Raw genomic sequence first — 16,996 nt, 5'->3', positions numbered from 1 at the left:
TAAAAAGACAGTGTACCCAAAAATGACAGTACACCAAAACAGCACACAGCACACACAAAAATGCCCAGAATGTCCACCACAGTCCCCTGCAGTGACACAGAACAGCCCCAGCCATACCCGAGTGAAAAAAAAAAAAAAATATATAAAAAATATGAGCCCCAGGGAAAAAACCCCCTGCACAGCCGTCACCCAAAGGGGGAAGGAGGGAGAGGAATAAGGGAGAGAGGAAAGCAGGGGAAAACCCTCAGTCGACCTCCCAAGGGAAAACATTCCAGCCAGACCACTTACCTGAGTAAGGGGCCACTACTTACCTGTCCTGCGACTACCCGGCTGGAGGTATCCCAGACAGAACCAACGTCCGCGAACGGCATGGCTGTCGGCCAGACACACTGTGACAAAGCCATAGAGACCGGTCATATGTGTGCCCTAGAACCGAAGTTCCCCGGCCGCCCCTGGAGCAACGGGGCCCGTCGTGGACGTCCCAAAGCTGAGCTGAGGGCCGGCACACGCTCGAAGGCCGAACCTGGGGGGACTACAAGGGTCGAGGACCCAGCCTGTCACCCAGTCGGCTGTTGATAGAAGAATCGCAGGATTCAAAATAAAAATAAAATAAAAAAGCGAGAAAAAACTCGCAAAATGCAAAAAAATTTGCAAGAAAAAACTCCAGAGTCCAGGACTCCAGAGAGAGCCTGACTCTCCTGACGGTTAGGCAGAAACAAACTGAAGCTGCTGGAGCAGGGTGTGGGTTATGCCTGGGGGAGCCACGCCCCCTGGGAGGAGCGGCATGAGGGAAAGTTTTAACACCTTGAGTGCTGTGGAAATTCTGCCTAAAATCTCCTGGTAGGAAGAACATAACCCGAAGGTCAAAGGATGCTGTGTCCGTCTATGAACGAAAGAGAAATAACACCTTTTAATAAAATGGTACAACTGGTAAATGTAGTCAAACATAGCCAGGGTTTGGAAGCCAAATTGGGTAGTCAGAACGAGCCAGAAAATCAGGAAACCAGAGATCAGCTTAGTCAGAGGCAGCAGACAGGATCAGGAACCAGAAGGGTCTTCAACAGGAACAACAGCAGAGTGTCTCTAGATATGTTGACCAAGGCGAAGGCAATTGATGAAATGAACCAGGCAGTTTGAATAGCCAGAAGGGGCTGGCTGTGGGCTTGACTGACGAGCAGGAGATGATCAACAGGCGAGCCACTGTGGAACGTTGAGTACAGGCAATTAACTGACAGCTGAGCAATCTGAGCACAGAGAAGGAAGGGTTGAGAGCCCATCCCTGACACTTTCTGCTCATGGAGTACTGAGAACTGAGCGATCGGTCGGTTCTCAGCCTTGGAGCCGGCGGGGGACAGATGCAGCATCTGATGATGCTGTATTCACCTAGGTAAGTATGAATCTAAAAAAAAAAAACTTCTCTTTCTTTCTTTCCTTCCTGACATTTTTTTTCACCTGGTGATCAGGCCAGTAACACATTCCCGGTCTTAGAGTGCTTTCACACTGAAAGCTCCCGGGCGTTGGTGGTAAAGTGCCGCTATTTTTTTCTTTATTGTAGTTTTTCCTGCGCTTTTCGGCCGCTAGCGGGGCACTTTTAACCCCCCACTAGCGTCCGAAAAAGGGTTAAAAGCGTCCCCAAAGCACCAATACAGTGGCGCAGCCTATTGATTTCAATGGGCAGGGGCGCTTTAGGAGCGGTGAATACTAAAGTGCTGCAAAAAAGCTGCTGGCAGGAATTTTTTGGACGCCCTGCCAGTGCAGCGCCCCAGTGAGAAAGCACTCTGGCTTTCACACTGGGATTGCAGCTAAGGCTTTTTTCAGGCGCTATTTTTAGCACAAAAGCACCTGAAAAATGCCTCCAGTGTGAAAGGGGTCGTAGGGTGTCTATATTTCACTGGAAACATCTTTGAACAGCAGCATTGTCAATATGGGGAGAAAGTAGTGTTACACTAGTAGATTTAGATGGACTTAACTAACAAAGTAAAGCTGGACTCCAGCTAACACTTTTAGGCTTCATGTACATAGGATGTTTGAAAAACTCTTCAGCTAGTAACCGACAGTTAAAAACGTCCTATAAACGAAAACATTTATAAACGCAACGCTTAGACGCATTTACACGCTGTTACAAGCATTTGGCGTTTCAAATGCCCCCAAACTTCCATCCTGAACACAAGTTTTTGCTTTAAAAAAATGCTTCTAACCTCAACTGCTTCTAAACTACTATAAATGCCTGAGTGTACATGTACCCATAAGACAACGTTGAGTAGAGCTCAGGGGCTGCTGAAAAAAATGCCCAAATGGTCCTAAACATCCGTTTACCAGCTGCAGTGTACATGAGGCCTGAAGCCTCGTACACACGACCGAGGAACTCGACGGGCGAAACACATGGTTTTCCTCGTCGAGTTCCTTGTTAGGCTGTCGAGGAACTCGACAAGGCAAGTTTCTCCATTCCCGTCGAGGAAATAGAGAACTTGCTCTCTTTTTGGCTCGTCGAGTTTCTCGACAGTTTCCTAGACGAAAATGTACACACGACCGGTTTCCTCGGCAAAAAAATATCTCCCAGCAAGTTTCTTGCTGTTTTTTGCCGAGAAACTCGGTCGTGTGTACGAGGCCTTAAGAAATTACAGCAACAGTTTTCTTTTTCCTTTTGGGATAAAGGTCTTACATACAGTAAGTGAATAAAAGCTGATCATTATACGCACTCTTGTCGGTGTTAAATGGTTTGTCTCAACCCTCTAACTGCCACTTTTGCTGGACAGGTTAGTCTGTTAAAATAAGCTGAAAAAACTGGTAGGAAAAGCCTTAAAAAAGAGAAAGTAATGCAGACACTCTAAAATGCTAAGCTGCAATTGATTACATTGTTGTTTTGGGGTTTAATATCAATAAGAATAAGAATCAATAAGACAATTTGGTTCTGCTAGATCACTCCAGGTTGGCACCTTTAGCAGGTATAGCTATATAAAAAATTAAAAATAAGTGATATACTGTTTAAGACCCAGTAATACAGTATAGTCCTATCTCACCCTGCTCTGCATATGCTCAGTTGCTCTTAATTTTTAGGTATTTTCAGGCACTATGTCAAGCTTATAGAAGCCGATCTGCTGACAGTCTTAAAGTGGAATTAAACCTTCCTATCCTTTACAGCTAATGAAGCTGCTTCTGTTTGATCTGCAAATGCCATGGTGCTGCGCATGTGATCAGTTATGACACCAGCCATTTGATGGTTTGACAGTTTGGTTAAGGACACAAGCAAATGTGACTGTTAGCAATCCCACTATTCCAGGAATGTGACTGCTTTTTGAAACCATTAACTCGATGGGTTTATTTTCACTTTATGATTTACTGCAGGGGCTTTGGGCTTCAGGAAAATGGCAGCCTCCATCCAGCATTGCTCCTGTTTCTTTTTGCTGGAGGCTGACATTTTCCTGAAGCCCAAAGCCCCTGCAGTAAACCATAAAGTGAAAATAAACCCATCGAGTTAATGGTTTCAAAAAGCAGTCACATTCCTGGAATAATGGGATTTACAGCACACACTAATATTGATAGCAGAATTATTCATGTTGAATGTATGTTTCTTGCTAAAGAACATTATTTTTTATCAAGTTGTTATGAGTAAAGTTTTGCTTTAGGAAATGGTATCTGTCAATCCTTCAACATGTAAAAATAGAGAATATCCTTTTTTTAAGTACAAAAATAAGCACTCAGGGATGAAGTAGGGACAGATGCATTGAATCAGAGATTGGATAGGATAGGATAAGTGGGAATCAAAATCTGTTTATGTAACCAGCAAGGATGATTGTCCCAATTATATGCATTACCCCAATAATATGTTATAAATGGGACAAAAAATATTGCTAAAACATTAACACATTTTGATAAGATAATCAATATTTAGCTGACCTTCACATATAAATATTAAAAAGACAGTGGAACTTTACCCATAACAACTTGATAAAAAAAATAATGTTCTTTAGCATTGAACATACATTATCTCACAAAAGTAAGTACACCCCTCACATTTTTGTAAATATTTTATTATATCTTTTCATGTGACTACACTGAAGAAATTACTTTGCTACAATGTAAAGTAGTGAATGTACAGCTTGTATAACAGTGTAAATTTGCTACCCCCTCAAAATAACTCAACACACAGCCATTAATGTCTAAACTGCTGGCAACAAAAGTGAGTACACCCCTAAGTGAAAATGTCCAAATTGGGCCCAAAGTGTCAATATTTTGTGTGGCCACCATTATTTTCCAGCACCGCCTTAACCCTCATGGACATGGAGTTCACAAGAGCTTCACAGGTTACCACTGGAGTCCTCTTTCACTCCTCCATGACGACATCATGAAGTTGGTGGATGTTAGAGATCTTGCGCTCCTCCACCTTCCGTTTGAGGATGCCCCACAGATGCTCAATAGGGTCTGGAGACATGCTTGGCCAGTTCATCACCTTTACCCTCAGCTTCTTTAGCAAGGCAGTGGTCATCTTGGAGGTGTGTTTGGGTTTGTTATGTTGGAATACTGCCCTGCAGCCCAGTCTCTGAAGGAAGGGGACGATAATGCTCTGCTTCAGTATGTCACAGTACATGTTGGCATTCATGGTTTCCTCAATGAATTGTAGCTCCCCAGTGTCAGAAGCACTCATGCAGCCCCAGACCATGACACTCCCACCACCATGCTTGACTGTAGGCAAACTTTTACTTGTCTTTGTACTTTTCACCTGGTTGCCGCCACACACGCTTGACACCATCTGAACCAATAAAGTTTATCTTGATCTCATCAGACCACAGGACATGGTTCCAGTAATACATGTTCTTAGTCTGTTTGTGGTCTTTCGTGTGCATCATCTTTAGAAGAGGCATCCCTCTGGGATGACAGCCATGCAGACCAATTTGATCTAGTGTGTGGCATATAGGCTGAGCACTGACAGGCTGACCCCCCACCCCCTTTAACCTCTGCAGCAATGCTTGCAGCACTCATACGCCTATTTCCCAAAGACAACCTCTGGATATGATGCTGAGTTCATGCACTCAACTTGTTTGGTCGACCATGGCGAGGCCTGTTCTGAGTGGAACCTGTCCTGTTAAACCGCTGGATGTTCACCGTGCTGCAGCTCAGTTTCAGGGTCTTGGCAATCTTCTTATAGCCTAGGCTATCTTAATGTAGAGCAATGATTCTTTTTTTTTTTCCAGATTCTCAGAGAGTTCTTTGCCATGAGATGCCATCTTGAACTTACAGTGAACGGTATGAGTGAGAGCGATAACACCAAATAACACACCTGCTCCCCATTCACATCTGAGACCCTGTAACACTAACGAGTCACATGACACCGGGGAGGGAAAATGGCTAATTGGATTTTCAGTTAGGGGGTGTACTCCCATTTGTTGCCTGAGGTTTAGACATTAATGGCTGTGTTGAGTTATTATATTCCAATGGCCAGAATATTAATTTATTCTGGACCATAGAATGTATTAGTGGTCAAAAGCTAGACGTGTCTTAACGTGTGTGCAATATGCGGCATTTTCACTATTTTTTTTAAACAGCTTTTACCTGCCAGAAGTTCTGACGTTCAGAGAGGCTTAAACAGATGCCATGCATGCATGAAGCCTTACTCAAATCAAAGGTTTATTTATGTATGCTGATACAGACATGTAACAACAAATTAAAAGTTGCAGATGAGTACACACAGCTCCCCCCAACCCCCCTGAACTGATTATTACAAATGACCTCCATCAGGAAACATAAGCAGGTAACTGCAGCCTGGACTTATGAACACATGACCCACTAAGGCCCAAACTGAGGACCACCCTCTACAATCCCCTTAATTGATAAACACCCATGACTCTCTCCTGGAAAGATGATAATCTGCAAGCAACCCATTCCCTGACTAATGATTACTATGATCCACAACCCCATAAAAATTAACCTCTGTGCTCAACAAGCACTCACAGTTCCCCTACAGACCTGATGGTCACTTACAACTACTCACCCACAAAACTGCACCCTGCCATGTGCTCCTTTGACTTATCGGGAAGAAAATGTATTGCAAATGTTATTCACACTAGAAATGTGTTGTGGTGAAGTAAGCTGAAGTCTGGTCGTTTTTTGATAGCTACTAATGTTTGCACATCGTGAAAGTTCTTTATGTGGCCTTGCTATACAAAAAAAACATGTACATATACAAGTTCTTATTTATGAATCTTTCTTGTTGATCTGACATCTCCAAATGCCTGTGTCTTCACCCTGGCAGCCACATGACTAGCACGGTCCCTCAGTTCTCATATGGTTTCGGGAGTCTCAGAGGCATTGAATTAACAGCTTGAATTTATACTGTCCATGGGTACCATACTGCTCAGTCTTGCCAATAACCTGCTAATAGTGATGTTAGGTTCAGATCTGGAATTCTATAATGCAATAACAAAACATTATATGCTTCACCTTTTGCCATAGATGTTTTTAATAGGTATCTGACTTTGTCATATGCTATTATACATGTATAATATAAAGATAGCACAATCAGTGCAAATAAAAAAAATAAAAATCTAAAAAATTGCAAGCTGAACACTTCAGGACGTAACGTGTACAGGGGTCCTGCCTCTTTGCGGACGTCACCCGCTTCCATCCTGTGCAATACCACGGAGATATACGGAATTGTATTTCTGCTGACTAGCGGTAGTTTACCATTTCACTGATATTATTCACGACATCCTATGTGATTGAGCCATTTTAGCAATAAATGACATTCAAACTTTACCAACGGAGAGCACTTAGGGTGTGTTTTATTTTTTGGATTGGGCTGACCTCATTTCACTGGAGTGCTGGCGATCCATACACTTGCCACTAGTGGAAACAAGTGTGTTTGACTTCAAGTTCACTCAGGGGTCCATCACATCTGGTAAGCGCATTATACGTCAGCTGGTGCAGGGTTTGCCACTTTGTTTCTCAGTGGACTGGATTCATCTTTTCACTGTGTCTTCCCAATTCTTCAGCCTGGGACTTGTGGTTCCTCATTGATCACTACCTTTGTAATGTGATTGCGCTGCACTTATCTTTTATCAGTATATACATGTATAATAACTACTAAGGATACAGAAGTATAAGTAAAAACATTTTAAACCCTGAGTTTAAAGAGGTTCTTCACTCTAGAAAAGGTAAGTGGTAATTAGGTAATTGGATGTGCCAATATGTTTAGAGAGCTGAGAGGTGAAAACAAACTCACAGCTGTAGTAGCAGTTTTGTGCAGTAGGCTCTGGGCTTTAGTGTAAGGGTGATCTGGGCAGCTGTAGAGCCACTGATCACTTATAGGTGACTTGTGGGTGCTGGCACCACTCCCATTACACAAGACAGACACGTTACACAAGACAGACTGAGATATGTGCTGCCGACACATGAAACAAACTTAGCTCGGTCTGTCTTACACACCAACGACTGCCAATAAAATCATGTTAGCTGCTATGTTATCATGCAGTGCAAGCTTTACCTAAAAATAGACCAGCATTTCAGCACCCACCTCCCAACGAGGAATAGCTATATCAGCATGTTGGGAAATATCCCATGCCCAAATGCTCCCCCTATCGCTTCTCAAGTAGATATATGTCAGCTCCAGAACCATAAAAAAATTGCGCTGTAAAAGGTACAGATACCACAACGCAGGCAAGCTACAGCATGTGTGTGTGTGGAGAGGCAAGGACACACCCTAAAGCTGAATGGCTTTCTGTTATAACCAACCACTTGGCAATGTACTGCGGGTGAATTGCCGCTGTAGGCAAAGTGACCCGTACGTTGCTGCCTGCTTTCGGGTTTAGGACAAACGCAAGCACTCCGTTCTCCTCCTCTACCTCCTCGATCTGTCAGAATGGAGAGCGGAGGTAAATCCAGCTCCTACCTTTTCCGAATGTACAGAGTCAGTATCGGTAATCGGTATAGGCGAGTACTTGGAAAAAAAAGCATCGGTACTTGTACTTGGTCTTAAAAAAGTGGTATCGGGACAACCCTAGTCATTGGTACAGTGGCCGTGCATAGTATTATAACTGATCACTGTATTAGTCACTGGTGATGTCAATGGCAGTTAGTCAGTTGCTGCACTGCTTAGTAGTATAAAATAAAAATTATATACCATATGTAGGTGCTATAACTTTCATACAAACCAATCAATATACACTTTTTAGGATTTTTTATCAAAAACAAACAGCAGAATACATTTTGGCCAAAATTTGTGAAGATTTATTATTTTTTATGGATATGTTTTATAGCTGAAAGTAAAAAATCGTTTGTTTTTTTACCTTAGTCTTATTACGCTTATATAGCAAAAAATAAAGGGGGTAAACTCTTCTGGAGCTCAAGTGGCTGCTTTTTGAGCATCAGATTCAGTCCTTCAGCCATAATAAATCAAGCACTGATCACTGTTATTGTTGATCCTGGCGCCAGAATGTAACAAATCAACAAATCTGATTCTGGGAGCAGAAAGTAAGACCTTGAGGATCTGCGCGGAATAATAAAGGTACAGCTCCGGCATGCTCTACGGAAACAACAACAAACACGATCGCTGGTGGTAACACCACCTCCACCTTTGATGACGGCGGTTCTGCAAGCAGAAGCTCAGAGAGGACTGATAACAAAAATATATGAGGGACTGCTAGCAACAATTCAGAACCATGCCTCCATTAAAAGCCGTAGGAAGTGGGAGGAAGACATTGGGGAGATAGACGGGGACCACTTGTACCAGAGTGATTATAAGAGTATGGAGAAGGAAAGGAACTGCTCATGATCCAAAGCATACCACCTCATCAGTGAAGCATGGTGGTGGTAGTGTCATAGCGTGGGCATGTATGGCTGCCAATGGAACTGGTTCTCTTGTATTTATTGATGATGTGACTGCTGACAAAAGCAGCAGGATGAATTCTGAAGTGTTTCGGGCAATATTATCTGCTCATATTCAGCCAAATGCTTCAGAACTTATTGGATGGCTCTTCACAGTGCAGATGGACAATGACCCGAAGCATACTGCAAAAGCAACCAAAGAGTTTTTTAAAGGGAAAGAAGTGGAATGTTATGCAATAGGCAAGTCAATCAACTGACCTGAATCCGATTGAGCATGCATTTCACTTGCTAAATAAAAAACTGAAGGGAAAATGCCCCAAGAACAAGCAGGAACTGGAGACAGTTGCAGTAAAGGCCTGGCAGAGCATCACCAGGGATGAAACCCAGCGTCTGGTGATGTCTATGCATTCCAGACTTCAGGCTGTAATTGACTGCAAAGGATTTGCAACCAAGTATTAAAAAGTGAAAGTTTGATTGATGATTGTTAATCTGTCCCATTACTTTTGGTCCCTTAAAAAGTGGGAGGCACATATACAAACTGTTGTAATTCCTACACCATTCACCTGATTTGGATGTAAATACCCTCAAATTAAATCTGAAAGTCTGCAGTTAAAGCACATCTTGTTCGTTTAATTTCAAATCCATTGTGGTGGTGTATAGAGCCAAAAAAGATTAGAGTTGTGTTGATGTCCCAATATTTATGGACCTGACTGTACATGACTGTACACAGTTTTTTTTTTTATATTTAGCAAATATTTAGCAAAATTACTCCAGGGGTTGCGTATTCCTAGCCCCCATGTTTTTAAACCTGGCTTCTAGTTCTAAATTAGATTTTTCATGACCTACATAGGGGACAATATAACTACTGGCTGGGCTGTCTACAATTATCAAATTTCGTACACACGTTCGGTTTTCTCGGCAAGAACCAGCAAGAAAACTGATAGAAGAGCTTTCTTGCCGAGTAAACCGAGCGTGTGTACGAGGCTTTGAGGTTTCTCGTCTGGGAAGAGAAAAATAGAGATCCTGCGCTCTATTTTCTCGTTGAGATTCTTGTCGGCCTGTTTCCCGATGAGAAACCCGAGCGTCTGTATACTTACCTGTCGCCGGGGAAACCCGCACATGTTCAAAATGACTTTGACGCATGCGCGGTAGCTTCCTAGGCATAGGTAGGGTGCAGCAAGATGGCGGCGACGGCATCAAATGTGACGAGCGCATGTGACGAGCGCATCGTTGTACGCGATGATGTCACATCGTTCTTGCCTTTCAAGAGAACCGTGGTTCTTTTAAAAGGAGAGTCTGTACATTCGGGCGGCAAGAGATTCTTGTCATGTCAGGAAAAACTACGTTTTTTTTCCTGACGATATTCTGGCCCGTGCGTACGAGGCTTAAGGGTTTTTGCTGGCCAAAAGAATATAAACACCCACAAGCAGGTGAAAAAAAGGAATAACATGTTCACCGCTATGCAGTTTGTTTACACTGGGTACGCTTTTCAGACATAAGCTGCTGTTTTGATATGTAGCTGTGGGTAAAATATCAGTAAAGGTCAATTCTTTTCAGGCTTATGATCGCCCATTATTGCATTTCATGCACAATTTAAGCAGAGCAAGTATTCAACACTCTACTGAAGGCAACGGAAAATCTATGTTAAAGCGGATCTCCACTCTAAAGTGGAGTCCCGCTGATCGGCACCCTCCCCCCTCCGGTGTCACATTTGACAGCTTTCAGGGGGGAGGGGGGTGCAGATACCTGTCTACAGACAGGTATCTGCACCCACTTCCGGCCCTACGATACGGGCAAAGGACGGGTTTTTTCTCTGCTTCCCGTCCGTCCCCCGTTGTATGCTGGGAACACTCGGCTCCCAGCACACAGCGGGAGCCAATCGGCGGGCGCAGCGCGACTCGCGCATGCGCCGTAGGGAACCGGGCAGTGAAGCCGGAGCGCTTCACTTCCTGGTTCCCTCACCGTGGATGGAGGGGGGAGCAGCAGGGTGACGAGCGATCGGCTCGTCATCTGCTGCGATCACCGCTGGACTCCAGGACAGGTAAGTGTCCTTATATTAAAAGTCAGCAGCTGCAGTATTTGTAGCTGCTGGCTTTTAATATATTTGTTTAGTGGCACATCCGCTTTAATTCCTGCTGATATCAAACACAGATACTGTTAATGGCAAACTCAGTCCATCATTCAGAAATCTGAAATGCCAGACTGGTGCATTCTGGAAAAATAAGAAAAGTCCCTGTATTGTTTACACAGAATGCGACACATTCTGTGACCAGGGGGAATGGCAGATAAATGGATTCTCATCCCTATTTACAGAACACGTTGCATTCTATTAGAGCAAAACAAGGACTATTCTGAATGGAAGAGAGAACAGTAGGGTCGTCTATCGGGACTTCTTCAATGTGCTGCAAGGTTAGAAAGAAAAATAAAGCTTTGTTACATTTTAGAGAAAAAAGAGGATCACCGATCCAGGTGGGCCGCTATGTAAAGTTAGACTGACTCAGGATACCGTAGGTGCTGGCAATGCACTGACCATTCATGAGATACGAAGAGAGGAAATGGATAGCCGCACTCCAATAACCAAAAAGTTTGTCTTTTATTCAAACGAACAGAAAATACATCACTTCACAAGGTCACAGCAAAGGAACAGGGGAACAGCCGACGCATTTCGCACTGAGCTAGTGCTTAATCATGGCTAGCCTGTTCCCCTGTTCCTTTGCTGTGACCTTGTGAAGTGATGTATTTGCTGTTCGTTTGAATAAAAGACAACCTTTTTGGTTATTGGAGTGCGGCTATCCATTTCCTCTCTTTGTTACATTTTAGATGGAGTGGAGAAACACCTGTTGGGTTTTATTACTGTCTCTGCCCCTATTAGGGAGATTTACCTGTTCTGTTTATTGTTATCACCAAAAGTGAAAATGAAAGAAAATCACAAATTTTAGGTTTGTCCCCAAAAAAGTAACTGGAGGAAAACTTTTTATTGGGTACACTAGTTCTGATGACCCTGGTGGCAACCATGAAATCCCTCACTTTGGAGGGATTTTCTCTCACTTCCTATTTGGCTATGGGACAGGAAGTGAATTGAAATCTCAATGAACCACAGATGGGAAAAATACTCCCTTACTCTATCCAAAATGAAAAAAAAGTTTTGCCTCTAGTCCTGGAAGTTCAATGCTGTAAAGAGGACATGTCTTCATTGTAAGAAACGTTTTGACACTGAAAGAAAGCGGTCACACAATCAAATCTACTTTGGAGGCAGTTTGACTGCAAGTGACCAACTCAGGCTTCCCTGCCATAACTAGAAAAGTCAATGGAACACCTGCTTATGTCTAAAGTAATAGTAAAGGCTCCAAATGTTTGTCCTGAAAAAAAGGTTTATATTTGTCAACTCTGTGCTAGGATATTTCACAGAGCAGTCCTTTACCGCCCCTTCTGGGGTTTCCCCATCAGCACTGTTCCTCTTCTCCACGTGCCTCCATATCTAACAGTGTGCTATTGGGGCACACAAGTGGACGCACTCTAAAGCTGGGCTGTCAGCGTCCATAGACATACACAACACGGCCCCATACTCTCCTCACTGGATTTGACTGACATCAGATCAGAGGTACATCCACTGTCCAAACACAATTATACCATAACCACAGACCTGCAATGACTTTCTATTTAAGAAATCAAACACAGGTCGACCCTCCTTTTGAGCACTGGGGTGCCATGCAGCTCATTCACTATGTTAAAGTGTTACTAAACCCAGGAGCCTGCAATCACTATATCTGGTCTCCCACAGTGCACAGCCATTATTTTAGTAAATATAAACTGCTAAATTCTCATGAGCAGTATATAGCAGTATTGTGACTTTTATAAGTGTCTGGTTAAAGCTTGTAGTTGGAGTTTTCATTCTGTACTGACTGTCCTATCAGGATGCAGGACCCCTGTTCCTCTATCTGGACAGTGATTATGGGCCTGTGCTGATCACATGCACCTTCCCAAGAAAAAATAGCTCCCTAGCAACGCACACAAAACTGAACGTGTGCAGCCCGTCCCCTGGCTCTGTATTATCAGGAAATATTTGGGTGACTGTGGAAGGAGAAGAGAATCAGAGGAAAAAGGATTAAACAGCCTTTTCACACAACGCAGAGGTTCCACAGTGAGTATAACAAGCATGCTTTACTGCATATACAGACTGATTTTACAATTGTGGGTTTAGTAACACTTTAAAGTGGTTGTAAAGTCAGAAGGTTTGTTATCTTAATGCATTCTATGGACTCGGGTGCCCCTATAGCATGCTACTTAATATGGGGGCACTGGACAGGAGGGAGGGGCCAGAAGAGCCAAAGAGGGACCAGAGAAAAGGAGGATCTGGGCTGCCCTATGCAAAACCACTACACAGGGCAGGTAAGTATAACATGTTTGTTGTTTTTAAAAAAACGTGACTTTACAATCACTTTAAGTCCCAGAGAGACAAACTTAACTTCCTGCAACCCTTCACAACATTTTTAAAAAATGTGTTTGCGACATACACTCTCCAAGACAGTGAAAGCTACATAAATTCTCTAACTCAAAGACACAAACGGCTGGATTTAAGATCATAAGCAACTGGTACAGAGTACCAGTTAGAGGTAAATGTCTATGTACTCTTTTACATACTCTTCTGGGACTGCACAATTCTGAAACCATACTGGCTGAAATTTAAAGAGGAGCTCCCCAAAAATTAAGTCAGGAACCACAACTACTGTAGCTTACACCCCCCCCCCCCCAAAAAAAAGGTAGCAAATATAAATCAGGAGGGGAGGGGAGGAAGAAGAGCAGAACTTCCCCTTTTGGGTGAAGTTCCTCTTTAAATATCTCATCTACAAAGTTACAGCCATTCAGTTATACTTACAACTGTCCACATACCTTTTGCACCTCAACAAATTCAACAAAAACAATAAGAATTCTTTAAATACTGCTAGGGCACGTATACTGAAACTGTGGAGACACTCTAAGGCCAGCCATAGACGGTTCAAATCTTTGCCAGTTCAACAGGAACCGGATGAGATTTGAACCATGTGTGGGTAGGCTGAATGTACAACCAGCCTTTCAGGTTTTACATGCAATTATCACTAGTGGCTGGTACAGTCACTAGCAATAATCACTGGCAGGGACTGCTTCCCCCGCCAGAACAAAATGGTTCAGTGGGAGGGATTCCCCTGTTAACACTGTCTGCATTGATGGGGGAATTACTTTCCTGCAGCCTGTGATCAGCTTCATCCACCAACAGCTTGCGATCTTGGGGCCCAGCAGAACCCAACTCACCCTCCTTCCCTTCCACACATTCATACTGCCTTTCCACCCACCCCTCCTTTCCGCAAATAATTCTCCTCCCACCCTCACCTGGGTCCCTTCTCATTGCTGCTTTCTATTTCATTTCCTTTTTTCTTAGAACTACTCTCGTTTGCTTTAAGGCAGAACTATGCTCACCTTAGCTCCAGTGATGTGATGTCCTGGAGCTCCCCACCTCAGAGTGACAAGCTTTCGGGTATTGAGTTTATCTTAGGCCTGGCTGATAAAATGTCATCCTTGCAAATGCTTGGGAGTTCAGTAGGATTTGGCATTAAAGGGGCAGGCAGATAGGTAAATTTAATCATCAAGAGAAAAAGCATGTCTTTTCTGCATTAAAAATCCTGCCTGTTCACATTTTAAGCTGGCCATAGATGGATTGAAATTTGGCCAGTCCACTCCTGCTGGATAGAAGTCAATCTAACAATCAACTTCTGTTGAATATGCGTGTTGGAAAAATGTTCTCAATTAGAAGCTGCAGCCAATGGGCTGCAGCCCCTGATCAGTGTATTCCAACAGTGAAGGAGTCCCACTGTCAAAATCCGATGGCACAGCAAGGAGGATTACTTCATTCACCTGCTTTGTTTCGATGAGGGAATATGTTTGTTTTTTTTTGTTTGTTTTTTTGATCAGCCTATGTCATTATTGGCCAGCCTTACTTTTGGCTTACACTTTCGCCACATACCTTGTTCATTCAGAAGAAAGAAAGTCACCGCTTCAGGTGGGTCTACTATATGGTCACACACTAATACAGGATTCCAAGGGTGCTGGCGGTGCACTGGGCAAGCATAAAAGTTGGATGAAGGATGGATGGCCGTACTCCGAAAACCGTACAGGTTGTCTTTTATTAAATGAACAGCAAATACATTACCAAATCACAGCAACAGAAACAGGGGAACAGCCGACGTTTCGCACAAGATCAGTGCTTATTCATGGCTCCATGAATAAGCATGTATTTGCTGTTCATTTAATAAAAGACAACCTGTACGGTTTTTGGAGTGCGGCTATCCATCCTTCATCCAACTTTTAACCTTGTTCATTCACTTGTTCCCCCTGGAATGATATTTCTTGCATATAAGCACCCCAGAAATGTGAGTGAAAGGGAGAATATACACACATTCAACAGACTCACTATAATTTGGTTTCCACAGAGATATAAATGTGAAAATAAAAAATAGAGATAAAAAATAATAACTTACTGTGTGCCTTAGCTGACCCCTGCTGGTTGTCTCTTCCATCTCTCTCATTAGGCAGGACTGCACAACATGGCTCAGACAACTCTGAATCATCTTCACATATAATTGGAGGGTTTTCATCAACAACTGTATACACATTCTAAAAGAAAAAAAGGTATATCATTTAGAGACTTGCTGTATTCTTAGCCTTAAAGAGAAAACCCAACTTTTCACACCCAATTTTTTTTTTTACAAAAATACAGAAATGTTATTTATTCTCCCCTATGCCAATAGAATGCTACAGTACATATGCTGTCTTTTTGCATACACTAAATATATATTCAGTATATCCAAACCTTAAAGCAGAACTTTAGTCAGAAAATTAAGTCTTTCTAGATCACTTCATGCTGGCTTCTTTTGCAGGTATAGATACAGTATCCAGAGATAAACATGGGAATCCTGCTTGTAGTATAAATGAATGTAGAACTCACCTAGAAATGCTAGTAGGGAGTTGTCTAAAAATTAGAACAACAAAAACCACAAAAAACAGAAAAGACTCAACACTCCCAATCAGAGTTAAAGAGGAAGTAAACCCCTCTCAATAAAAAACAGAAAAGTAAAAGACCCTGCAAGAGAAAGGCATAATGAGTTAGTATGCACAGAATACTAGCTCATTATGTGACACTTACCTGAGATCAAAGCCCCCGTAGTCCTCCTCGGTCCCGTCCACCGCAGTCGCCATGTCTCCTTGTCAAAACTTCCTGTTTTGCCGCTCCGGCACTGTGATTGGCCGAAGCGCCGATGACATCACTCCCACGCATGCGCGTAGGACCGGCAGATCCCTGCGCATGCACGGGAATATGGCATTAACACTGTAATGCCATTCACAAAAAACGGCACGCTTAGTGTGCCTGCGCCGTTGTCTACGGCGTGCATGCGCCGTAGACATCGGTACATTCCTTATTGCAAATATCTCTTTAACCGTGTAGGTCAGGGGTGTCAAATTCAATTTCATCGTGGGCCGCATCGGCATTATGATTGTCCTCCAAAGGGCCGGTTGTATCTGTAAGATTAGATGTCCCGCACATCTCCTCCCCTTACATTAGATGTCAAGAGCCACCCCACCATCAGAAGTTGAGTCCCTCACTCTCCCTTACATCACAGTGCACCCCTCTTTCCTTATGCTGCTACTGGGAAGAAGCTGGATGCATTTCTTGAAAGTAGAAAGTGGTGGTCTGGAGGAGGACCAGAGAAGGGCTTGAGCTCTCCTGCAGCTGCAGGAGAGGTGCGAGGGCCACATGAAATAGCCTGGAGGGCCGGATTCGGCCCGCGGGCCTTGTGTTTGACACCTGTGGTGTAGGTTAAGGAGATATTTCTTGCACCTACAGGTAAGCCTTAATCTTACCTGTAGGTAATACAACAGCTGATTGTACCTATACAACAGCTGATTTGCCCCTGTTGTGTTGTTAGAAGCCATTCCCCGCGGCGAGCCTATCATGAGCAGCGTCTGCTCGACCTATCAGGTCGGCTTACAGCTGTGGCTGCTGGGTAAGACAGCCAGCCAATGGAGGAGGCGCTGACTTCCTCCTAGCTTTGGCTGCATAAGCGCTCTAGGCCCGCCCATCGTTGTAGGCGGAGCGGGATGCGCTGTGCAGCACGTGATTGGCTCAGACTGCTGCTGTTGGGGG

General features: G+C 43.5%; 1 protein-coding gene across 1 annotated transcript in view; it reads right to left on the bottom strand.

The window, feature by feature from the left end:
• SPOCD1 (SPOC domain containing 1) overlaps window positions 1–16,996 on the bottom strand; it is a 200,190-nt gene that overhangs the window by 120,236 nt on the left and 62,958 nt on the right. Inside the window, exon 4 of the mRNA XM_040337069.1 lies at window positions 15,333–15,468. Within this exon, the coding sequence (XP_040193003.1) occupies window positions 15,333–15,468 (136 nt within the window). The remainder of the gene's footprint in view (window positions 1–15,332; window positions 15,469–16,996) is intronic.

This window comes from Rana temporaria, chromosome 2 (assembly GCF_905171775.1).
Source record: "Rana temporaria chromosome 2, aRanTem1.1, whole genome shotgun sequence".
Classification (NCBI taxonomy): domain Eukaryota; kingdom Metazoa; phylum Chordata; class Amphibia; order Anura; family Ranidae; genus Rana; species Rana temporaria.
Note: the sequence above shows the minus strand (reverse complement) of the source record. Positions and strands in the feature narration are given on the sequence as shown.